At 32.4% G+C, this 13,566-nt stretch overlaps 1 protein-coding gene across 1 annotated transcript in view; it reads left to right on the forward strand.

Moving 5' to 3' along the window:
* Positions 1-2,302, forward strand: part of LOC119645155 (protein bric-a-brac 2) — a 34,797-nt gene extending 32,495 nt beyond the window's left edge. Inside the window, exon 5 of the mRNA XM_038045119.1 lies at positions 1,077-2,302. Coding sequence (XP_037901047.1) covers positions 1,077-1,934 — 858 coding nt within the window. The 3' untranslated portion in view covers positions 1,935-2,302. The remainder of the gene's footprint in view (positions 1-1,076) is intronic.
* The last annotated feature ends 11,264 nt before the right edge of the window (positions 2,303-13,566 follow it).

A 13,566-nucleotide genomic window follows, 5' to 3' on the forward strand; every position in this document is an offset into this window, starting at 1 on the left:
TTTAAATAATTCAAATTAAAAACAACCATTTATGCTCGCTTTATATTATGGAAAAATAAGTTAAGTGTATAACGCTTGCTGTGTTGTTAAACGTTGCCGAGTGTGATAATACAAACTATTTTTATAATCTCTCCTGTATTAACATTCATATGAAGACGTCACGTTTCGTGTCCAATATTAAACTTTATCTATGACGTATATATATATATATATTATCCACTCTCCCCTATTCATTTTTCACTTTCCACTATCGATTTATTCATTAATCGTAAAATTTTGTCCGTAGCCGCTCACGTACTGTTTTTCTGATTTGGGTTCCAATTTTATCCGTTTATTTTGATCTAATTTTCTACGATACCAAGTGGCGGCAGTATGTTAATATTAGTATTTCGTTTGTATAATGTTGTATAATCAGAAATTGGGCTATTTCTGTCGACTCGGCACATCTCTTCAAAATTATCCAAATCGAAAATTGATAACCTCTGCGAACGAATATTCCGAATATATGGCCAGTACGATGGCTTTTTAAAATATCGTTATCAATAAGTTCCTTGCGGTAGACGATAAAAATCTCCGCAAAAAATATTAATACGGAATATAGAAAAATTCTACAGGAAAATGATTTTGCTCGTTGTTGTTAGTCGATGATTTTTATGCATTAACGCGAAATCGTTCATATATCGGGTACGTTCCAATGCGAACTATTATTTCATTACATTTACTTAATTATTCATTTTCCTTATACTTATCAATTAATTTCTATTATGTACATGGATGCTAAGAATAATTAAGAATAATTAGGAATAATTAGGAATCTATTTTGCTGAAAGTTGAATTGCGATGATCTAAAAGCCTAAAAAGCCCTTCACATTGTCAACATATTATATATCAAAATTGCTTAACTTATCTTTTGCTTTGCTTTGGGACATTTCGTTATGATTTACACATACGAGCTTTTATGCATGTATCAGAAGTGCCCACTATTTAGAAACTTTAGAAACTCTTCCTTCATAGATAGTAAGTAGTAGTATCGAAGGTTAATGTTTGTTGTTGTTACTTTTCGTATTCTTTTACAGCCTCCTCATTTCAGCAATCCAAATACAATTATAACTAATGGAATGCATAATGCCGCGAAGCTCGCTGTGCAAAATACGATTTTAGCATCCCAAGAATCATCGAGTCCTTTGAATTCAATGACAGAAAATTTCCGTCGTCATATTATTTCTCAACAGCAGCAGCATTCTCCTGTTTCGCAGAATATGAATTTGTACAAATCTCCGGCTTATTTACAGCGATCAGAAATGACAGAACAATCGCCCGATTTGCTCTCAAAACAAATGAGCGAACGTAGAAGTGCAGAAAATTTAGCAGACCTTAGCAAATTGGGCTTAATGAATTTATCTGGTTTGAATGCTTTACCTCCGAGCGGACCATGCCCAAATCAATCCATACACCATAATGCGAACACCTATACAATCGAGCGTGAAATGGAATGTAGCCGCGAAAAGGAAAGAGATCATAAATTGAAAGAAGCCATTCAAGCGAGACAATTTGGAAATTGCTCTCGGGGTTCTGCTACTGGTGCTAGTGATGGTCAAAAACAGCCACCTCAGTCTTGCTTCAGTACGGGACCGTCGTCGCCATATCCGTATTTTAAAAATAAAGATCATGCCATACAGTACGCGTATAATAAAAAATTTTTAGAAAACCTTCCACCCGGCATCGACTTTGAAGCGATAGCTAATGGTTTATTTCAAAAGTCTGCCGTTAAAAGTCCGCGCTTCGAAGATTTATTTTCTGGTCAAGATGGTAATGAGCTGTTACCTAATAATGAGACGGGTGTAGCTACCGCTTTCCCTTCTCAAAGAGATAGTAATTTAATGCAAATCAAGTTGGAACAACAGCAGATCACTGAAATGCAAAACGAAGGCTAACTATACCGGAAATTGACGAACTGCTAGAAGACTAAGTGCGCGTTTATTAATTGATTTAAGAAAGAAGGCAAAAATGTTTATTCGGCTTAGGACGAATTTTAATACCCACCGCTGAATCAATCAAGTGAAATTCCAAGATAAATTTCATATCCCTTTGCAAACTTATTACTCTCTTCAATCCATATCTGCGGCTAACCTTATTATGGAGGATGACCTTCGTGGATGTGAAACATATGTTGAAGTCACAAAAGGATTCGCAAAATCGTTAGTATCTGGTGCTGGTGGTAGTGGTGGGTCAGCATGAGTATATTAAATGACTGCTATTTGTCCCCACGTAATTAAGCTCTAAGTATATATAATAATATATATATATATATTATATATATTATATATATTACGGTTTAAGACTTAGTTTTTTAAACGAAAAAAAAAAGAAAAAAAAAAAAGAAGAAAACTTCGCAAGATATCATATATTACGTAAGATAAGGATGAAAACAATTCACTTTGCTATTTATATTCCTTTTAAGTAAGATCTCGTCTTTAACAGAGTACTATATAGATAAACTACTTCATACTATTTTTACACGAACATATTTACGATTAGAAAATTTAGCGTAAACTATTATTTAATGGAAAGCTAATAAATTTTTAAGAATTATTTCCTTTTCGTCTTCATTTTCCTCGCTTCTTTCCTCTTCATTCTTTGTTTGTGCATTTTGTTTTGCTTTTGCTTTTTGTTATTTCATTTCAATATTCTTATCAAAGGCATCACACCTGTAACGTATGAGTTACGATGTGTTTCCCAGCTCTGTATAATTAAGCTAAGGTTTTTATTTGTGTTATTGTGTGTATATTAGATGACTGCTTATATATTCTATATATATATATATACATATGTACTGCTCATGATTATTAATTTAGATTACTTGCCACATACGCCGATGCGTAGAAATCAAATGTATTCGATTTTTAAATGGAAAACGCGCAAAAGACCCGATCTCTTGCAGACTGAGATTATTGCTTGGATTTACGAAATGGGCAGACGCTAACATTGAATTTATGTAATGTAAAATCGTATCATTATTCTAACGTAACGGAAACAACAATTCTTAGCCATTGTTCCCTTCGTTTTTGCACACATTCAAGCAAGAGCATCTTCTTCACCGATTTTTACTTTGTTATTATAACTCAAGACAGATTACACATACACATAGATATACTTTTCTACTTTATATAAATACTCCCTTCTAACTGCAAATAAAAATTAAAAAGAAAGAACGGAATTATACAATAATAAATAAAAACGAATAATTAGATCAACAGTCAGTCACTGCGTGTGTAAAAAAGACAAAAACAAAAAAAAAAAAAACAAAAAAACAAACAAACAAAACAGAAAAAACGAAAAAAAAGAAAAAAAAAAAAAAAAAAGAAAGAAAAAAAAAATTTTAAAAAAAAATAAGTAAAATAAAAAAAAATTATCGTAATTTTTTTTCGTTTAGCAAATGAAAACTGCAAAAAAAAAAAAAACCCAAGGCTTATTTATATATTTGTAGTAAATACTATGCATGTATATATTTATTTACGTATGTATGTATAGTCAAAGCAAACGACGAACTGAATTATCAAAGTGAATGATAATTGAATGACTTGAAAGTGTATGTAAAATAATAACAATAATAATAATATATAATAATAATAATTAGTAAGGAATACTTCTCACAAAAGATAAAAAATAATAAACATTTTAAATGAAAATCAACTTTTCATATTTGTTTTTCTGCATTGTTACTGTCGGTTTTTGATCTCGCGTCATAGGTGGAATTGCGGTTTACGTTTGAAAAATTGGAAATATATGTAAAGAATAACTGACAGTGAAGCTACACAAAGATTGACGATATGGATAATCTATACATATGCTATCTACATTTCGATATTATAATATATATATATATTGCAGTGAACGCTGTAAAATGAAGATTTCAAGTTTCAAGGGTCTTGCTCTATGTAAGATTTAAATCCACAGCGCTCAATGGCGCCGGAAATGCATATTATGGCATTTGTCGTCCCCAAAGACTTCATTATTCTCCTTGGCCAGTAGTATGTTAATCATTGATGTTCCCATAGGTATCGTATTGTGTATATGTCATTGCTTCTGGAAGAGGTCTACTTAACATCTTACCTTTTCTTTAAGTTCTTTAAGCATCCAGTTGCGCTGCAATCCCACAGAATGCGTTTAGTTTCTGAATTTTGTTACATGTCCTCAATGCCAGGGCAGCGAAGAATGCGTTTGGCATATGTATCTGTCTAGTACGGTCTACCCGGCAATAGATTTATGATGACCGATGATGAGGAGCAAACATCGACACAACTGATCTCTCCAGTCCATGTATCTCTCTAGTTCGTAGTTTTCCACCCTACCAGGATTGCGTAGAGAAGAGAATCTCTTTCAGTAAATATGTTCTAAAAATTTCATTAAAACATAATTTCGGGTGGATTTACTGGTAATGGGCGTTTGTCAACCAATCGCAAAGACTTATGCGAATAATTCGAATTTAACATTACTAATCTTAACTGATGGCCCTAAGCCAAAATTAAAACTGAGTGCGGTCCAGCCAAAATCTTGTTCGTAGTACATAAAACTCCTGCAATATAATACTTTTATGGGTAAAACTAAAACTGTGAACATTCCTCGGACGACACTAGGCGACACCTCCATTACAAAAATTATTTGGCCAACTGCGAGGTTGGCAATAAGAAAAGACTTGCTTAGCAGCATTGTGAATAATTTATGATTTATACCAAGAATCATTTTAACTTTCTAGAGATTTAATATGAAAACGATGCAAATCGGGCTATTGATAAGCGCGCTATTTTCGCTTTATGCAAAATCTTGGATCCTATATATTCAGATGACCGTTTCAAGTATTTTTATTAAATATTTCATGAACATATCTAGTAAGTAAGTATTAAGATGCATCTCTGACCCAAGGGTAGGACTTTATGTAATAAAATTTCTTGACTTTCTGCTTAAACTTTGTGGCTGAGTGAGTCCACTGCCTTCTGATGGATGGATGCAGATAATATAATGTGATGATGGAGTTTCGAATTATCTGCTAGGATTAAATTTTCTCCAATAATGAAAACTGTGCATTTGCTCTTGAAGGTGGCAAAATTGAATGCGAAAGCCAGTATTTAGACTCAAAACTGCGAGCTTTAGAAGTGGGAGGAGATTGGTCACAAGATCTGTTAAATTATTTTAGGAGATCATCGACACTAATAATTAAGCAAAAACGATTAAAATGAGTACAAGGCTAACTAATTATTATCAGATTTTGAAAATTTGTCATCAGCAAGCTATCCAAATCCCGTAAATACATGCTATCAGGTAAGTATGCTTGGTAACTATGTATCGAAAGGCTAGTGTGAGGCAAGCGTAAATAACTGAAAGATTTTCCTTAATCGCCGAGGACTTAGGAGAACATTTAACTTTACTTCTAGAACTTACTTTATAGGGACAGAAAAAAAGAGGAAACGTAACGCAGGTGTACACTATTACGATTTATATCGTAGCCACTTAATGCGTATAGCATATGCATACAGCGAACTGGAGAGATGGGTCACTTGAAATTTAGGCACAATTTTCATGAAATGAATTAAATATCTTTCTGGAATCTAGGAATTAACAGATATCAACGCATTTAAAATTATGTGATGGACATATGTGAGATTTACACAATTCAAAGGAAAATACCAGATCATCTTAATGCTTCAGTGATGCGTATATCATGAAAAAATTCTTTTCGCTTTGGGGACAGCATTTTTCAAGACAATCAACAGTGCGCGGTCATTTATTGTCAGATGGACCTAGTATCCATTTTTTCGATCTACATCGCATATCGTATGTTTCTAAGATCGTATTTATGTAAAATTTAGCTGCACCTCACTCTTAATTAATAGGATATCGATGCTTTTCGTATCTAATTTAAAGAAAATGAAAAATTTAAATCAAGATTTTTTCTTCTAAGCGTTAGGAAATGGAAGAGCAAATAGTGGCGTGTACCATATATGTTTGTGAAGCACCTTCTAAAAATCTTCTAAAATGTACTCTGGCTAAGTACAGAACCGCAATTTAAATGAATTTCTAAAGGATTCATGAACTTTCATGCACTTTCGTTAATAGTAAGAAATGTTTTATTTGAAAACTTTCAAGACGACATAACTAATTACGTATACGGCAGCGCTGCAAAAGTCCACAGAATTGCAACGATTTCCTGCACAGATTTAATTTACGTGTAATTCTTATGTTTCATCGAAAAAACAAACCTGAAATATGTATTAAAAATTCCAAAGCTGTACAGCCACGACCAGGAGAGGAGAAACAAAGTTTTGCTAAATATTTTCAAAATGTTTTATGTTTTCGGAATATACTTTGTAGCCTATTAAGCATATAAAAAGTCTCATAATATACGGGTTATGTAATAATACTGAAGATCAAGAAGAAAAGCCTGTCCTTGTATTTAAATTGTAAACGTCGCTGGGAAAATTATATTTAGCACACACATGGAAAAACGTTATATAACGGGCATAGACGTAGAGTTTGAGCAATATGCATATGTTCGTATAAATTCAAAAGTAAAAAAATAGATGTGAGAGAGGATAACAAAAAAAAAAAAAAAAAAAAATTCAATTGATTAAATCATTTGCAATTACGGTTACTATTGTCCAGATTAACATAGAAAGATGGAAATGGGACAAGCGATAGTTAACGACCGCACCAAGTTGTGTGTGGAAGCACTAAATGCAACTATTTAAAGGGATGACCAGTTATTTGTTGTTACGGTTTGTAATTGTTTGACGTTTCTTTTTCAGTTTGTTTTTTTTTCTTTTTTTTGTATTTTTATTGCGCTTTGTTAGCATCTCGGAAAATAATATATCAAGGCGTTACAAACGTTCATAGGAAACACAAGCAAGCAAACAAATAATATATATACATATATATATATATTATATATATATATTCACTTTTTTTAATTCAACAAGCACTTTACGGCATAAAGACGATTAAGATATAATCAGATGTTTCCAAACTTTAGCCGAAGAGTCTGTCGCTTGCAAACATGACATGAGTTCGCGACCGAATTGCGTGTAACTGAATGTTCTTCAAGAATATTCCTATTTTATAAGCTGTTCGTTACGTATTTGATACGATCAAATTTGGCCATTCTTGGAACGATTGGATGGAACTAATAAGTGAACACTGTGCACTTCTCCATCACCACCTATTTGACAGTTTGTTCTCTTTGTCATTACGATCAGGTCCTTATGTGAGCTTTTGCAGCTTCTTTTACAGTTGGATATTCTTATTCCTTAATAGCAACTAGCAATGGTCTCAATTATCCTTAAAGTTTGGAAGCTCAATCTATGGTGTGAAAGGTTAAAAGCATGAATTAGCTGAATATTCTTTGTTTTTATATGTACATATAAGGATGTGTAAGCCAACCAGCGTTATTAAAATTTTTCTGAACATAAACACAAACGAAAATACATATGCGCACACAAAAAACCAACCAACGTAAACAAGAGCCGGTGATACATGTGTTAAGCAAAAAAAAAAAAAAAAATAAAAAAAATAAAAAAAATAAAAAATAAAAAAAATAATTTCAATTGCAAAAGTTTTGATGCGAACTATGGACACCCAACGTTCAAGGTTGAAACATATTATACCGAAATTCTTAGCATAACAATGGCGCGTCTACGACATGTCCTTATCGTACTACGCGCGATATTATACACGATGTCCATAATAATATGAAAATTGCTTGAAATTTTACAGCCTAGCATAAAACGGCTATATTCGGCGATCTAGATGGAATTCTCATGACGTCTGCGTTGTTTTGGGCAAAAGTAAGGAAGGGTAGAGTCGATATGTCTGTCCACTTACCGAAAAAGATGATGTTGATATTAAATGATGCGAATTCTTTCATTAAGCGTTAGAGTGCTTGTTCTGTAGAATATTCAAAACGTCCATACTTACGCCTGGAGATGAAGTAATGCCATTATGAAATTGTCGGCAAATGTCTTAAGCAGTAAGAAGTAAGGCGACGTGAAAGAGTAAGAAAGAAAGAGATAGTTAAAAAAAGAGAAGAGGAAAGCGAGAAAAAAGGATAATACAAATAATTCATTCTCATCGCATAAGAAATGATTCAAGCAACTGACTTAAATCAACTTATCTGTATTTTAGAGATAAATCTTGGCTATCAAAGCAATTCCATTACGGCTAGGTGTGAATGATCGCTTTCGTCAAGCTAATTAAAAAATTTAGCAAAAGTTAACTTTGCAACTAAAAGTTAATATACAAATGAAATGCTGTTTTGCACCCTCCCACGATTTCCATAATGAATAGTATAAGCAATCGGACGAAGATGCCCTTAAATGATTGTAATAAGCGTTTCGTTCTATTATCAATCTAATGATAAACGAAATATACCCTTAGTGTTTACCAAGAATGGAAGAATGAAATGACTTTTTTTTTTTGCACTTATACAAATAAATAAGTACGTATGTACACATATGAAAACAAATCCACAAATAAACTTAAGTTCATATATACATACTTGTACATATATAAATTAACTTGTTTACAAAATGCCGAAAACGACAAGGTCGTTGAGTATAAGTAGTTGGTGAAAGAAAACAATTGCTTTAGCAATCAACAGCTTAACGTAACGCATATATATTTATATATATAAATATATATATATATATATATGTATGTAAATATATGTAAATAAAGTATATACATATCTATATATATATGTAGATGCTGTGCTTATACAAAAGACGGCAACTGAATGTCTGCTAAAAGAATAGCACACATGTTCTACAGTAGAGATGTTTGCAGCATTTGCAACTGAACCGTACTCGTAATCAAGGTCACAAAAGCAAGTAAGACCTGCATTTGATAATACACTTCCTAGAAGAATATTTCTTCTGTGTGATGAAATTATTATGGTACTTGGAGAAAATTCATATACTTATTCTTACGTATGTGTGCATGTATATAAGTATCCTGTATGTGTGACTTGCTTGTACAGCATAGATCTGAATGAAAGTTAAGCATTCAAACGAGACACTTGAATATTTGTTCGGCATCCTTTGGAAATCACATTCCACGCATACACACAAACATGTATGCATATTATGTATATAGATATTTTATATGTATATATTTATATATATGAATTTATTCTTACCTACATACATATATATGTATAGAAACAGATATACATAAGTAACGCTCCCATATGTGCTAATGTGGTTGTATGTATAGCATATTTACATATATCTAAGTATAAGGCGTGCTTAACATTTCCTTTGAACTTGCAGAGTATAACATGACTTCTTGGTTTGTTCATAAGCTATATGGTCACACTTTCGGACGTCTCCCTATATATTTTAAAGTACCATTTGTTAATGTCTATGCATATTATACCGAATGCTTACTCTATGCACTATGCTTGGTTCTATGAATTGTGTGAACGTCCGTTAGACGTTCTAAATTTTCTGCCAAGCCTCAATATATTGTGTAGTGAGGAAGAGGATGCGGAGAAATTAAATAGCATACAATGACGTCGGCCTGCTTTGCCTTGACTTCGACATTGTAAGACAGAGACACCTCTCCAAAACGAAGTTAGAGAATCTTGACAAGGCCGAATGTGTGCATGTAAAGTATAAGTATGTATGAATATAGTGTAGACGACGTATTGAATGAAGTAAATTGTAGCAATTGTGATTTTATTTTGTTGTTGGGAAATTGTGAATTGTAGTCTTATTCTTATGACTACAGGGCGAAACTCAGACGTCCTTGTCGACAACCCTTGGTACACTTACATCAATACATACAAACATAGTCAACATACGTACAGAGAGATTCTTATGTATACTTTAGTAGGTAGATATGCATGTGTGTATGTTACTGTGTATTAACGTGAAAATATATTTATATTCACATGCAGTACACAAGTGCATATATATATATATATATATATATATATATATATATATATATATATGTATATATGTATATATGTTTTAGTTTACTCATATACATACGTGCAAACATATAAATGTATAAATGCATATTTTTATATATATGTACATGAATATAATAAAATGTATGCATAGTTGTTTTGGGCGCTTGGGCAACTTTTAAACATCTCCGAGCAAATCACTTTCTTGATATCTGAAAATTGCAAATAATTGCCGAATGTGTTACACTAACCTCACACACCGTACGTATCATCGCCAGATCGTTGAAAGTGAAAGTAAAGCACATGAAGTAGGGTTTATTGGTTTGGTTTGTTGTACTCTTATATGTTAAGATGTTGTTTTTCTCTTTTTATTTTCTACTCCTTTTACTTACATTTCACAACAACTTTGTATTAGCACAAGATTGTCAGTGTGCGGCAAGGGCTTTCGGAACAGCAGATGTTGTATTATACTTGTGTGGATGGATGCACTATGACTTACATTATTAGACTAGACACCTAAGCAGACAGTGAAATTTCTTCATTATATGTGTTAAACACAAGTAAGCACATATATGTGTGAATGTAGACATGTATTTAAAGGAATTTCTCAAGGTTATTACATTCAAAACAAACAACAAGCCAAATGCATTATCTTTCTTTTTAGGAATACGAAAACGGCGAGTTAAGCAACATTCATTTGTTCCTTTGCTGATATAAATTTTGATTTTAATGATTTTAATTTTTGCTTATGCATATATATATGTATTAGCACGCATACATACTAACATTCGGCTATCTATAAAGTAAATAATGATAACGTAGGTATGTTTGGGTAGTTACGTGGTTACTTTTAAACCGAATATGTAACAAAGGTTGTCATCAATTTCAACACACAAAATATATTTGCAATAATTTCGTTCGTTACTTGTTATTAAATATATCGTTAAAGGATGATGAATAGTTCAAATATATGCGCGTTCGTATACATACTCATGCACAAACATATCTACATCCGTATGAATTATATTTATTTAGATTAAAAAATAATATCGTTGAAGAAGTTGATTCTTATTGGTATACAAGAGGGATCTAAAGTATATAAAGTCTATTTTAATTGAACATACAATGCATATACATATATATATTTATATATATATATATACAAATATATATATATATGCAAATATATATATATATATATATATATATACAAATATATATATATGAGTGGATATATATACTTTAATTCTCAACAAGCATGAAATGATTTGAATATTTAAATGTTGTGTGCTTCAACATATAGAATTTTTTAATATAAACCGCTTAAGGAGTGAATAAAAAAAAAAAAAAAACAAACTCAGAAAAAGAAAAAAATCTACTGAAATGTTTAATCCAAACAGAGTGTAACTGAAAAAAGTTACGAGAGAACAGAAGCAAGTACAGCGCACAGTAACAGAAATACAACAACGGAAACAAGAACAACATATATTTTAATTAAAAATTCAATTTTAATCAATGCATTAGCAAAAATGTCTCGCTTTTACCTTCATAACGGCAGCATAGACAACGAACGATGTCTATGGTACCGGTAACGATATTCAAGTGTAAGTACTAGACCCGATAACGTTAACGACACCCTAACCTTCATCAATTTCATTTGCACCACCACCGTAACCATCACCGCCATAATCAACAACATAGTCGTCATCGTATGACGACATAAATGCATACATATATATACACATATTGTGAACAACAAGAACAACAACAACAACAGACACCATCATCTCGGTATTTTAGCAACACTCAGTAAAGTAATAATTTTTCTATAACCACATATGTATAAGTGCATGTATATGTGTTATGCTTTCACTTATAAGCACATACCGTACACACATACGTAAACATAAGTGCATACACACCGATACAAATATATTTTGTATGCTTGCATATCCGTGTACAGAAGTGTGTAGAGCGAAGGAAAAAATCTATGAAATCAATAGCTTCTAATACAAGTTCGTCTGCATGGTAGCATAAAAATGAGAAAATAAGAGAAATGGTATGAGTTAGATGTATGTATATATATATTTATATATTTATATATATATATATATGTATATATATATATGATTGAATTGAAGTTTTCTATGTGATCGTCCGTATACGAGTGCTGGTGAAATGTGTTGCATTTTTATAATAAAAACTTGAAAACGTTGATAACTCCGCCTATTTCTAAACGAAACGTTTGTTAACCATGCAGGTATGTACGTTGTGAATATTTCGCTCACTGAAACGTACGAGAACATCATTCGAATCAATTTAATATGCATGCATACAATGCCACAAACAGACGTACATGTTATATGTACGTATACTAACACGAGACATGGGCACCAACTAGAGGACCAAGTAAGCATCACTTCATAACGACGACGATGCCGGGTTAAGGAAGGTGGATATCAACTATAGCGATTGCTTTAGCAGGAGGCAAGCTCTCTGATGCTAAGGCATCAACAGCAACGAATATTGAGTCAAACACGTTAGCCATCGGTGCACACAAAGAACAAAATATTACCCCTAAATCTTTCGTTTGAAAATTTCCTCTTTTCATCTACATACATATATATGTATATATACACATACATACATATATACACATATACATATATATATATATATATTGCATATATATACATATATACACGGCGAAAAACTTTAAAATTCCCTTTCACGAAAACCCAATTACTTTTTCATTTCCATTGTCACCGAGCGAAAAACTAAAAGAATTTTTACAAATTAAATAATTCGCATAAGCATCGTCATCATTATATCATTGGAAAATGAGTATAACCGATATGCTCTGAATATGAAGCATATTATTTCTATAAAAAGCGTACGTTATTGTTGCAGATCTGCACGAATAATTCATCACGAAAAATGCATCTCAATTTGGTTATCATTTGTCTATTGAGGAAAGACTTGAGTGAAGAACAATTTTACGATTGATAATTGTATGAAAATCTGAGACCGATTGATTTTTACTTCAATTAGGTGCTCAATGATTTCATTCGCGGTTGCATCGATTTTTTTATCTACCTAAACTCGTTCCTGCCTGAGATCCCTTTGCCGGCATCGCGATCGTAGAAATCCTGAAAAAAGTCCTAAGTGTAGTTCTTAAGTCGTATTATGAAATTTAATTTATACAAGCCTCGCTGGTGTCTTCTCTTTTTTACTTTAGAAGCTACGTCACTTTGCGATAGTATTGATAAAATGCCCACTCAAATTCCTAATACAATATGCGAATATGCATACTTGCTTACATATATATGAAACATACACATTCGTATAACTAGATATTCTACAGTTCGGTTGGGGTTTCGCCAAACAAACTAACCGGCACTTAACTTACGTATGCATATACGTATATGGAAATGTGCGCACATACAATACACACATAACTATAACCGTTAGTTTCGCTTACCAATGCAATATCTACACTCATACATATACACATACACGCGCACACTAAAGTAGAGGCCTCAGCAGTTAAGAAAGACACACACACACACACACACACACACACACACACACACACACACACA

This window comes from Glossina fuscipes, unplaced genomic scaffold (genome assembly GCF_014805625.2).
Source record: "Glossina fuscipes isolate IAEA_lab_2018 unplaced genomic scaffold, Yale_Gfus_2 1, whole genome shotgun sequence".
NCBI lineage: Eukaryota > Metazoa > Arthropoda > Insecta > Diptera > Glossinidae > Glossina > Glossina fuscipes.